Source organism: Marmota flaviventris, chromosome 11 (genome assembly GCF_047511675.1).
Source record: "Marmota flaviventris isolate mMarFla1 chromosome 11, mMarFla1.hap1, whole genome shotgun sequence".
Taxonomy (NCBI): Eukaryota; Metazoa; Chordata; class Mammalia; order Rodentia; family Sciuridae; genus Marmota; species Marmota flaviventris.
In genome coordinates, this window is record NC_092508.1 from 99,614,705 (window position 1) to 99,628,214 (window position 13,510).

The window sequence follows — 13,510 nt, forward strand, 5'->3', positions numbered from 1 at the left end:
TTCAGTCCCCTTTTACACTTTCATTCAACTCCTGCCTTATGTGTGCTATTTATGCATTATCTACTGGTTTCTGTTCTATTTTCCATACCACATATAATGTATCTGTTTACATTGCCTGTCTTCTCTGAACTGTGAGTTCCTTTAGGACAAGAATAGATTTACCGATTTTGTAACCTTGGTGCTTAGCTCAGTCAATATTCAAAGTTTCTTAGCATGACCTAATTTCTGAATGACCAGATGAAAAATTGAATGATGTACAAATCATTGGACACATAAAAATAATTAAGGAAGTAAATAAATAAGAGAATTAATGAGTGAGTAAGTGAGAGATTAATAAAATTTTAAGAATTTGGTCAATGAGTACAAGGGGATGCAAGAAGAATCACCAGGTGAATGAATGAAAACCACATTTCAATCATCAGAGTCTCCTATTTCCATCCATGTGGATTGGAGTCAACTGGCCATGCTAAACGGGTGTGTGAAAGAAATTTCTCTAAGTACCTGTTAAAATTCTTGGCAATTCAAAGGTGACAATGCTTTAATTTCAGGGTAATGCTACAGCTTTATGACTTAGTAGTTTTATTTAATGGCCCAATTTAGCAGGAGATTATGCTGTCTGTGCTAGCCCAGAGAGACCACTTTAAAGCTCAGCCCTTCAACACTTGCAGATCCATCCGCTCCTGAGCTTTGCCTAGGAGACCAGCCTTCTGGAAGCCCTATGTGGTCTCCATGCTTTGGTTGACAGCATAATGTATTAAAGAGAGGAAGAGAAATATTTTTAAAAGCTTCATGCCCCTAAACTGTTGAATTATAATTCTTCTGCAGCCCAACAGAGTCCTTTGGAAAACACTTCATTTACAGAAAGCAAATTGTCCCTCTGAAATATAAGCAACAATACAAGTATTATTCCAACTGATTAAGCTGCTAGTGAGCCACAGCACATCTGTCACCCATGAGTGAGTCTCAACCAGAAAATGATGCTTGTGCTGCCATAGGAAGCAGCTTTTGAGCTCCTCCCCAGGATGAGCTGAGCCTGCCATCCATAAAGACACAGGTCATGTTTCCAGAGGAAGGGGAAAGATAGTAAAGGGAAGAACCTTGGCTACCCTTACCTTCTGTTCTGGGACACTTGTGATACACAACTAAACCAGTCAGGGTCACTCCAGCTGAATGGGGCTGGTATGAAAAATAATCACACAGAGACAGAGAAATACCTTTATCTTCGGGTTCTCTGACAGCTCCGTGGACCAGGCTCCCACAAAAGAGGCAAGGCAGGCAAGAAAGAGAAAGAGCACACCCCAAATCTGGTTTTATTGGGGAGAAGCCATTCAAATGAGGCAAGGGGTGGGGTTACAAAGAAACAGGTGAGTGTAACTCAATCCCACCAGGTAACACCTACTCCTGGAGGCATGCCTCATTATCCAAGCGGGGGTAAAGCCTATTGCAGGGTGCAATAATTGTTTAATATTTCTTGCTCGGGACTTAAGGGCATGTATTTCCAGAGTGGCTCCTGACAGGCATTCATTCTCTGGCACTGCTTACCCATTTGCTCATTGACTAAGTGACTACAGGTCCACCATAAGAAGTTGTCGTCATTGTTCTCCATTTACAGAGACAGAAACTATGGTATACAAAGTGAAGGTCCTTGTGGGCCCACAGAAGACAAGTAAAATAGATAATAAAATAATTCAGAGGTTGCAATAAACACAGACAGGAATTGATATTTAATTGATATTAATTATATATCTTCACAGCTATTGCCCTTCAAAAATGGTAAGTCACAGATATTAGAATTGACACAGGCGAAGATGGAAAGGGATTAAGAGGCATAGCCAAAACTGTGTTTTTAAAAAACCACTCTGGTTTTGTGTAATTTTTGAGTCATGGCTAGGACAGCTGAAGACTTAGGCATTTGTTTTGCCATAAGGACATGCAATAGACCGTATCTTATTTCTGTATTTTCAGTGGCTCATCACTACCTGGCCAGATCAGACAACTAATGTATATTGGTGCAAAGCAATAGAAGAAGGGAGGGTTGTTTCCCAAGCCTTACTCCTCTAATGATAAGTACTACAGAAGCCTCAGTCTATGTAGCTAAACTTGCTATCCTGTTTCTACAACTTACTAGCCTCATTAATATGTTTGTAAAATCAAATTTATTCCAGCTACTTCACAGTGATGCATGTTGCACTAGCTGTGTACACAGCAGATATTCAACGTGATTTTATACAGTCTATAATCAAGTGATAACTTTTTGGAAACAGTAATTCTGTAGTGATGACTACCCAACTTAGGATTAAAAGCAAACTTGAGAATTTCATTCCAGCTTGTTCTTGTGTAAGCCTTTGGCAAGGCAATGCAAACTAATACAGTCTCTCTCTCTCTCTCTCTCTCTCTCTCTCTCTCTCTCTGTGTGTGTGTGTGTGTGTGTGTGTGTGTGTGTTGAAAGTGGAATGTTTTGGAATAGAAATATTTAGAAAAATTCCAGCACAGAAATCTATTACAAATGCATATGACACAAACACCTGAATTCTACTTTTCTATAAGATACAACTGTCAAAGAATGAACAACATAATAAGACTGGGAAGAAATAAATGGTACAACTTAGTGGCCCCATCCTAAGTCCTGGGCAACTCTAATTTCCCTTGCACTGACTGTATGGTATGCAACCCAGAGGCAATTCACAACCATCACTCTAACTTTAGGAAGCAAGGCTAACAGTTTAGGTTTAACTGTGTGTACACACAACTTTCTGTCAATAGTGGGGATGATAATCTATTACCTGCAATAACACTGCACAATTCTGTGCAGGAATATTGGAGAGACCTCAATTGTAGCTTCTCTACCTACTCCATTATGCATGCTTTGATGAGTTTTAATGAAAACAGAGGCTGCTGCCAAAGCAGTGAGAAACGGAGCATCATATTACCCAGGGTGATAAGATATGGAGCCTTGTAAGGTGATTTGCAAATGGATTAGGAGATGTTTGAGAATGGAAAACAAGTTTTGCTTTAGAGATTTACCTAAATGTGCCTTGCAAATTCCTTGTAATGTCTGATGATTGCCCTACAGGTCCACACACACGAAATTGGCCTTGTATCTATCACTATAGGAAATAAACGTGTTTTGTTAGTAGACAAACAATTTTGCATGTAAATATGCAATTTTAATGAACAGAGGAAAAATAGCATGCAGGTAGGTAATAAGTATCTTTTCATATATTGACAAGATGTCCTGTTAACACTTAAAAGGGCACACTTTAAACTGCTTAGAATGAGTTTAAATGTCGAGTTCTAAAGAAAACCTTGCTAGAAATCCTCATCCTTCTGATTCTGCTATATTCATACTGAAAGTGTCCCCTCCAGAAATGCCCCCTCCAGATTTTTAGAGCCACTGAAATATCATGGCATCCATAGAAAGGATAAAGATTTTATTGTTGAGAAAGTGATTTGGTTGTTGTCTATAGCTAGGATGTCTATATAGATATCATCCATACTAGGACGATAATGAGCACGGTGACAGTACAACCCACTAAGTATGCAGGACATTGTACGTGTTTCATGGCTACTCAGGGGCTAGGAACTTTGCATATATATTCCAATTCTCACTTTAATCTTTAAAGGCAGCCATTTTTATTATCATCATTTTGCTGATGAGGAAACCAAGACCCAGAAACGTTGAATGCCTGTCCAAGGCCACATTGCTAGAATGTGTTGCTCTAGAATATGAATTATACTGTGTGTCCAAAATAGTTTGTCTTTCCAATGTTTGAAGAAACAAAGGCATTTGGAGATGCTGGGCAGCAGTGAAAAGACAGGGAGAAATAAGTTGGAGAATTACTAGAAATACTAGGAGAATTACTCCTTACCTTATAGAAGAGGATGCAAATGGTAATGACTAACCATTGAGGCCTGTTTGCACAGTTACAAACTATTATTGATTTAATAAGAAAGGGCTTGCATCTAGGATAAGTTATGGAAAGTAGAAAGTCAAAAAAGAGAAGCTAGAAATAAGTCTTAATTTGACAGTGATTTCATTTATACTAGACTCATTGGAGTATGTGTAAAAGGAGATCCAAGGATTCATCTCCCTCTGCATTAGTCCATTGTCTACAGTAATAACAATATACCTGAGTGTGGGTAGGGTAGAAAGAAAGGTGTATTTAGTTTACAGTTTTGGAGAATGAAAATTCAAATGACATATCATCAGCCCTGGCAAAGACCTCATGGCAGACAGCATTAGAGGGCAGGAAGGAGTACAAGAGGGAATCAGAAAGACAGGGGAGGGGCTGCTCTTGCTCTTATATAACAACCGTTTTATGAGAACTAAGTAGGGTCCCATGAGAACTAATTTATTTTATTTTTTATTGATTTTTTAAAAAATAAATGACAGTGGAATGCCTTATAATTCTTATTACACATATACAGCACAATTTTTCATATCTCTCGTTGTATATAAAGTATGTTCACACCAATTCGTGTCATCATACCTGCACTTTGGATAATGATGTCCATCACATTCCACCATTCTTGCTAAACCCCTGCCTCCTCCCCTCCCTTCCCACCCCTCTGCCCTATCTAGAATTCTTCTATTCCTCCCACGCTCCCCCTCCCTACCCCACTATGAGTCAGCCTCCTTATATCAGAGAAAACATTCAGCATTTGTTATTTGGGGGATTGGCTAACTTCACTTAGCATTATTTTCTCCAACACCATCCATTTACCTGCAAATGCCCATGAGAACTCTTTTAATCTGACCTTTCAACAACAGCACCCGCAATGACCTAAGGACCTTCCACTAAGCCACACCTCTTGCACTCACAACACTACTCACATGTCCACACTGGGGACCAAACTTCCAACCCATGAGAAACACATCACATTGAAACCAGAATATATCCTGTTAGTTATTTTCTAATATGAAAATCATCGTCCCATAGAAACACACAAGTAAATTGATGGTTACGCAGAGGGATCAGTTTCATTGAGGAAATCTATAGAAGATGAAAGGGGAGAATTGAATATGGATATCCATTTGGGCCTGAGCGTACCTGACTGAATTATTCAGGGTTCTCCAGAGAAACAGAACAACCTGGGTGAACTAGATTTGTGTGTGTGTGTGTGTGTGTGTATGTGTGTGTGTGTGTGTGTATACCTGAGACAGAGAAGGGGATAGGGACAAAGATTGCTAGGAATTGAATCATGGAGGCTGGGTATGTCTAAAATCTGTAGGACAAACTGGCAGTCTGGAGACTCTGGGAAGAGGTGCAGTTTGAACCCAGATGTATGTGTCAAAACCTCTTCATGTTTAGAAAAAAGTCAGTGTGTGTTGTATTAAAGCCTTCAGTGGATTGCATGATGTCTACCCACTTTATGGAGGGAAGACTGCTTTACTCATAGGAGTAAAATGATTTAAATGATAGCTTCATTAAAAAAAAAATACCTTCACACAAGACATTCAGAATAATGTTTGACTGGAGAAACCAATATTGAATCTCAGTCAGTATGACATATGAAATTATCCTTCAAACCGGGGGAAGAATGAGAAACCTCATGCTTCTGTCTCATCAACCCAAGCTTCCTCTACAGGGAACTCAAGGGTTTGCTAATTTCAACCACATACAATGTTCTCTTTTCTGTTCCACTTCTGTTTTTTTTTGTTGTTGTTGTTGTTGTTTGTTTGTTTTGTTTTTCTGCATATTGGTTGTAGCCCCAAGGATTTCTTCATTTCCTGATGGTATCTCACCTATCCTGAAAACCCACCTTATGTGCATTTTCTTTCAGTAAAACAATTCTTAGTCTTCTCTGGACTCTTCGTTGTCTCAAAGGTATGCTTTCCTACATGCCCAATCAGATTAATGCAGGCAAGGATGATCACAAGCTTCTTCATCATTGCCTGAAATGGTCTGAGTCAGTCCAGACCTTTATCACCAGATAGTGACATGGAGCCCATTTACCCCTTTTGACAAAACATTACATTTTAGTATGTCACAGGTTCTCTTAGTTGTCTAATTGTCTCTTGGTTTAATTTTTAACTTTTAATCAACTCCTGGGGATAGTTCACTTTCTACATCTCTTATTCCTTGCATATTTCTTATTTTTATTTTAAACTTAACCCCATTTAACTTAAAAATGGAGACCCTTTGTTGGTCAGATTGAAATTTATTGGAAAAAATCTGTAAAATTCATTTATTTGCACAGTTTATAGATTACCCTCATGGCCCCTATCATCAACATCAAGCATCTTGATCTTCGATGAACTATAATCATTTTTCCTAAACTTCTTTGGATATTCCTTTAAGCATACTGCTATGGATAGATTCCATTTGCCCCAGTAGATCCAGTTTCTACCCATCTCTAGTTTTCTCTGTGACCAAGAAGGCTGAATAAAAAACATTCTATCAACAAAGTTTCTTACCTTCTGGATTCTAGTTGGGTCTGGTCAATAGAAAGAATAGGAAGGTGACTGGAAGGGGCAATGGAATATTGAAGTCAGAATGGTCACTCCCACTGAGTTGGCTGCTTCCCAACAAGAGGTCACAGCACTCCCATGCAACATCTTCTCCACTCTGCCTTCTTTTCTAGCCTGATAGCACATCTTTCCCTCAATTGTCCAGACTTGGTGGTGGGAACCACCCATTTGTTACTTTTAAAGCTCTGGGATATAAGCTTTAAAACTCACCACCACCATAATCCCTTTTATGTGCTTGTATATTTGTAAATACTCCCTGATTTGAACTAACCATCAGGCAAATTCACTGTCCCCAAGATGGGAATGCAAATGTTAGCACTAAGTCCATGCATGACATAAAGAGAACATCTTGTTAGTGCTCAGGATTTGGTTTGCCTTTTCCTCTAAGCCAGCTAAGTAATCTGGTAGGCTCAAGGAGCATCTATGATAGGACTTCCTTTTCGAGTCTTCTGCCTCGCTGGGCAGATTATGCATCTTCAATAAGTTTAGCTTACCCCTGGTCAAGTCATTTCGATCCTTTCTTTTCTAGTTGTTCACAAGATTTTCAGTGTTCTACTCAATGACTCAGCACAGGGAATTGGTGGCCCTCACAAATGTGTAGACCACAGAGACACTTGCACTTTTTACCTGCCATTCATTCTCTCTTCCCAAAAATGTGTTCTCTCATTGCTTCACTTGGTCAGTCCCTCTTTCCCACCCAGGCTTAAGAGGTACCACTTGCCTGCCCAATAACCCTTCCACTGCACTCCAGACTAGGTTATGGACCCTTCCTGTAGGTACCCAACACACACTATACATATCCTTTCCCTGTCCTTATTTATACTTTAATTGTTGCTGTAGCATCTCCATTACTTATCTGTGAAAAAGGCTGAAATGATATTGTCATGGTTAAACATTTTCTGCCAAAATTATACATGGAATTCCTAGCCCTGAAAACTCATGAATGTGGCCTATTTGGAAAAGATTTTCTACAAATATCATCAAGTTAAGATGAGCCCATACTCCATAGAGGTATAATTGAACTCAATCCAATATGAAGGGTACCCCTTATAGGAAGAAAAGAAAACAGACCCACAGACACAAAAATGAAGAAAGCCATGTGTCAAGGTCATCTGGAGGCAGCATGGCTATCTCTGGGAGGCAGAAACTTAGTTCTAGCTAAGGGATGCCAGGGATGGGGCAGATTCCTCTTCCAGAAAGGAGGAAGAGATAAAAGATTCACCCTGAAGGCTCCAAAGGAAATGTGATCCTGCCAACACCCTGATTTTAGTTTTCTAGCTTTTAGAGCTGTGAGATAATACACTTCATTTCCATGTCCTGCCTAGGGTGTGGTTCTGTAACAGCAGTTATAGGAAACTAACGGAGACAAGCTTTCACAACGGAGGCACCTTGCATAGTGTCTGCAATGTGCAAGTTTATTTTGAGTGAAATTATACTGAGCCGAAATGAATTATAAAATCATGTACAAAGATGTTGAAAGTAGGTCCTGTGTGTATTCCTATAGCCAATTGCTCTTCATCTTTCTCATTCAGCACTTCACAAAGTCCTCCATCCAAAAACTGAGGTTCCTCCCTCTCCCATCCACTAGTCCCATGGCAAAGCAACTTAGAACAGGGTTCCAGGGAAGGCACACTATCAAAAGTTTACAGAGGTTTGACTTTAGTCCCTTCATCGGTAAACTTAAACACTCCATCATGTTGCTAATGTTATTAGGCTTATGTTCCCCATGCAGAGATCATGACACTTTAATCAAAGATAGCAGTTGCCGTTGGAGCATTTGAGCATCTCACCTCCCCCAAATTACCCTGAGAGTAGTTTAGATGCACAGACTGCAATCTCTCAGCACAGGTTACGTACCACCTTGCCTACAGCAATAGGAAACTAACATTCCCTAGGGTGCCTTATAAAGAGGGAAGCACATTTGCTATCTTCCACACTGAAAGCTTCTCATCTTCAACCACTTGACATCTATTTGAAAGTACCTGGAGACTCCTTAGGAAAAAAATTCTACAGATAATCTCAGAAATTTCTAAATGAGAAAGGGCTGTAAGATTGCCGGGCAACAGATCTATATTTTAGAAATGTGACACTGAAGCCATAAGCGCTCATCTGATGGGCACAGAAAGGAGAACCCAGGTTTTCTTTCTCCAGCATTCTTTGTGTTCTTTATGTAATTGAGACTGAGAAAAAAAACTCAAATAAATCCTCTAAATTTAATACACTGTACTTTCTTTGAGATGACTTTTTAAATCACTGATTTTAGAGGTCATGTAGCTATGCAATATATTATTATATTCCAATAGCTTTGCTATAGATAACACCACTGACACATGGGTCATGATGGTAATGGTTGCCTATGTTGTTTTCCAGGGACCTAGAGGCCCCTTTTGTCCAGCTCCAACTGGTTGAAACCACCTGCCCTTCACTTGGGCCTGGGCAAATATCTATCTGCTGGTTGATTTTGATTTCAGAAAGTCAAAACTCCACCTCCAGAGTATGCTAACGCCACCATTTTCTCAACCTGCATCCTATGAAGAGCCATGAAATTTGATTATGCATGCACAGATCACTAAGTACTTCACCTTTCCAAACCTCCAATTGTCTTCCACTTTGTCTTAGACCATCCTGCTTCATACAACTAAGCCTTGTCCTTAGGGAGATGGATGGAAGACATGCTTGATCACCTCATGAATAAACTCTGGTAAAACTCATCATTTCAGTGAATGGCATCTTGCACGGAATACAAAATGGGTCTGGTTCAGTAACACTATTACTTCACTTGCTCCAAAAGGGCAGAGAAGAGTAGCTTTGTGTTTTCAAAAATCAGAGCTAAAGACAGACTGATCCTCTGTATTCCATTTCTTCTCTCCCTTCTCCTTCACTATCTTTATTACTCCCTTTCTGTCTTTCCTGGACGAGTTTTTCATACTTTTCATAGTGTTATAAATCACTCATATTTAAGAGCATTGAAGATTTAAAACTCATAAAGAGAAAGATGCATACTTAATCATCATTACATTTGTACATTGGAAAATTGCTTGCCAATAAAATATGATAATTGATAATTCAGCCTCAACACAGCCTTGTTTTTATTTCTATAATACTTTATGAAAAAATAAAACCTAATCTTCCCATGAGATGAATTCTAGGTAGGGAAGAGGGGTGGGAGGGAAAGGAAGGGGACAGGGGATTAGCAAGGGCGGTGGAATGTGATGGACATCATTATCCAAAGTACATGTATGAAGACATGAATTGGGTGTCAACATACTTTATATATTTATAAACAGAGATATGAAAAATTGTGGTATATATGTGTAATAAGAATTATAATGCAAAAAAACAAAGTACATGTATAAAGGCATGAATTGGCGTGAACATATTCTATATGCAAAGATATGAAAATTCATACTCTATATGTGTAATAAGAATTGTAATGCATTCCACAGTTGTGTATTTAAAAAATAAAATCAATAAAACTAAAAAAAGTAAAACCTAATTATTTTGCCACTTCATATGACCAAAATAATCATATGCAAAATAAATGCCAACCCATGATCATCATAGCTCCCACCTTTAGACACAACTCACCTTTAGACACAACTCAGTCTCTGATCCTTCAGTATCACAAATAGCAAGTTTTTCATCCATACAATTGGATGAAAGCCTACATATGGACTTTATGAAACTTCAAGATTATTATATCTGTGTATGTACATAACATACATGTAGAACATATGTGTTCATAGAAAATGTTTCCTTTCAAATTGTAATAATATAATAACATAGCAATGTCTAGATTATTTCTTCTAGGTGGTTTTAACATCTTCTTCATATTTTCCTTTTAGGCCCAAATTTCATACTATTATCACTGAGTATTTTGTTTTAAAAAATACCACTTAAACAAAACATATGCAATACAAAATATCCAATTAAGTTTCAGTGAAATGAATTAACTGAGTCAGAATTATTTCCTAATTCTTGACTCAAAATTGCAGAACTTATTACCTTGAGCATATCATGAAATTCTGATATTCTCTCTCCTTCCATGTAAGGACTATATAAAAAATATATAAAAAATGAACATCTGTCTCAGATCTTTATTGTGAGGATTAAAAGAGATATATATTTTTAAAATTTTATTTGTTCTTTTTAGTTATACATGGTAGTAGAATGTATTTTGACATGTTATACATACATGGAGTATAATTTCCCATTCTTGTGGTTGCACATGAAGTGGAGTTAAACTGGTTATATATTCATATATGAAAAAAGAGGTATAATCTTTGTACTCTTCCAATTCAGATCCAAAGGTAGTTGATGCTCAATAGATGATTGCCATCACCACCAATTCTACTATTTCACATCATACTTGGTCACTCAGTAGGAGGCATTTATGTTCTTTGCTCAATTCTGCAGCCAAATTACTCTTTTGGTAAAGTATAGACCAAGGAGAATTTGCATTAGAATGGCTTGGAAAACTTAGAGAAACTGCATTTACAGAAATAGAATTTCTGAGGCTGGGAAGCCTGCATTTTTAGCAAGACTCCATATGTTTTAAAAATATCCTAGATTCTCCGAGAAGCTTCGTACTGTACCAGGTTTTCTAACAAGCTAGGTTATCACAACCATGAAAGAAAACAATAATACAATTTCTAATTATGTTTTAGTGCTACTGAAAAACAGCTAGCATACATTCATTTTAGAAAGATGAAGTACTGTGAATATGCAATAAAACTGCATCCATTTCCAGGTCTCTAACATGGTCTGCAGAATATTTCTGGCCCTTTGGATGCAGTTTCTTAAATAGCTAAGTGTTCTTACTTGTCATTTCTTGCAATGGTTTGCTTGCATTTCTGCTTGTAGGATTGCATGGAAATGTTGCCAGTTATTACTGCTGATGAACAATAGTCACTGTGTCTTATTTCTCTGCATATCCCCAGTGTTCAGGACAGTGTCTAGCTACAGAAAGAGCTTCATACATGTGGTCGCCTTTTTGCAGAGAAACCTGGGGCATGAGGACTCAATGAACCCCTATTACTTTCCTGTTTAATTATATGATACAGCTGGCATCTCTAAAGAGAAGTACTTGAAAGAGAAACAACAACAACAAAAAAATGTGTATTTGCCGATTAATGACACTCCACATGGTAGAAATGCTCCTGTAGTTGAATGTTTATTTAACGATTAAATCAAGGTTTGGCACTGTGAAATTATATTTCAGAGAAAATTAGTGATCAGATGTCATTTCTAAACCCATGTACTAATTGCCTTGTTCTATGTCCTTCTGTGATTTAGAAAGAAGTTTCAAGGTATCATGAAATTTCTAGGAAGAACAAAAACAGCTCACCATTTTTTTTAGGCATCTAATGGATAACCAGCCTGGCTTGCTTCTCCAATACACTTACACCTGGTTGCATTTAATCCTTACAACTCTAGGGGGTGGAACTATCATTCCCATTTTGCTGATGAACCACTGAAGCCTAGAGAGAATATTAAGATTCATCCAGATACACAGTCCTCAGGTGCATATACAAATGAAGGTTTCCTAATTATTGAATCAGGGCTTCCCACTGGTCTTTAAATTTTGTTTTTTGTTTGTATTCCTTTTTTTTTCTATTTTCAGAGTTTAAGAGAGATCATGTCCTTGGCAAGCTTGACAGAAAACACTTGATAATTAATTCTAGATTCAGTGAAACATTATGAAGACCATTAACAGATTTTCTCCTCTCGCTCTCTCTCTTTTGAAAATAACCTTGTTGATAATTCCTATCTTTACCAAAACAATTTACCCCCCAAAAAGTTGGTTCTCTATGTTTCTAGCCACAAAAGAGGCTCCTTCCAGTGATTTCCCATTGCTTTGTACCATCCAATGGCTAGTTTATGCTTGAGTAGAAACTCTGCACTCTTACCAGTGATGTTGCAGTACACTTGAAGAGGTCCCAGGGGCCCACTGCCATCAGAGTCAATGTAGAAGAATCCAGCCATGTGCCCTTGGTGCCTATAAACCTCACAGGATTTCTCGTAGATGGCTGAAAAGACAGAAAGGCAAGAGACAGGGAAGTTTGCTTGGCCCTGCATTTCCCCTGTAGGTTCAGTACCTCCTATTGTATGTAATTTGCATGATTCCTTCTTTCTCTTCTTTTATAGCCTCAGCTGGAACCCCATGCCTTTAAAAACTATCCTTCCAATACTTGATAGAGTCCTGTCCTCCATTTATCTTAATTCATCCATTCTTCTAAACTCAGCTCACAGGGTATACACCTCCTCAGTCTGCCCTCACCTCTTATATACCTCTTTGATGATTTATATATCCTTCCCTCTTGCCCCCACAGTACATTAAGCTAAAATTACCCATAGAGTATTCTGGCTCCCATAATGCTATGGGATACCAAATCTGTATAAGTAGTAGCCATGTGTTATTTTACACTGTGTTCCAGCATCACAGTGCTGGTTCAATAAATCTTTGATTCATGAATCAAAGAAAAATAAAATGCATATATGCAGTCATCTGTCTTTACTAATGATGTACAAAATTACTGTCTAATGTCTATATATCCAGAGCTGAGCACAGTAACTGACAGAGTAGTTGAAAAACCACATTCAGTCCATTTTGACTGAACTGGCACTAACTTCCTGACTCTTGTCAACAGATGAGGTTACCATCAAAGGACAAAAACATGGATTAGGCAATCAATCTGTGCCCCAGAAAACTCAAAGCCCTGCTGTTTGCAGCCACAGAAGTTTTTGGTGCTTGGATAAGAAGGACAGGCACAGGTATCCCCAAATAGAAGGTTTTGACTGATCTATCAGTTGTTTAGAGAATTGTAAATTTCACTAAACAAGATGCATGAATTTGGAGGAGTGTAAAGAGGCATCATCTGGTGTCTCATGTATGAGAATATAAAATGTCATCTGATGGTTCAGACCCAAATGTGGTGGATCAGAGCAGCAGGTACACATCCAATTGTGTCACCCAACCATGCTTAAAACACTTCAGTAGCTCCTCACAGCCTCCAAGATGTAGTACAAACTGCTCAA

General features: G+C 38.3%; 1 protein-coding gene across 2 annotated transcripts in view; it reads right to left on the bottom strand.

Moving 5' to 3' along the window:
* Nucleotides 1-13,510, bottom strand: part of Cntnap5 (contactin associated protein family member 5) — a 787,874-nt gene that overhangs the window by 266,906 nt on the left and 507,458 nt on the right. For both annotated transcript variants that reach the window (XM_027936831.2, XM_027936832.2), the window contains exon 12: nt 12,382-12,501. In XM_027936831.2, coding sequence (XP_027792632.2) covers nt 12,382-12,501 — 120 coding nt within the window. The remainder of the gene's footprint in view (nt 1-12,381; nt 12,502-13,510) is intronic.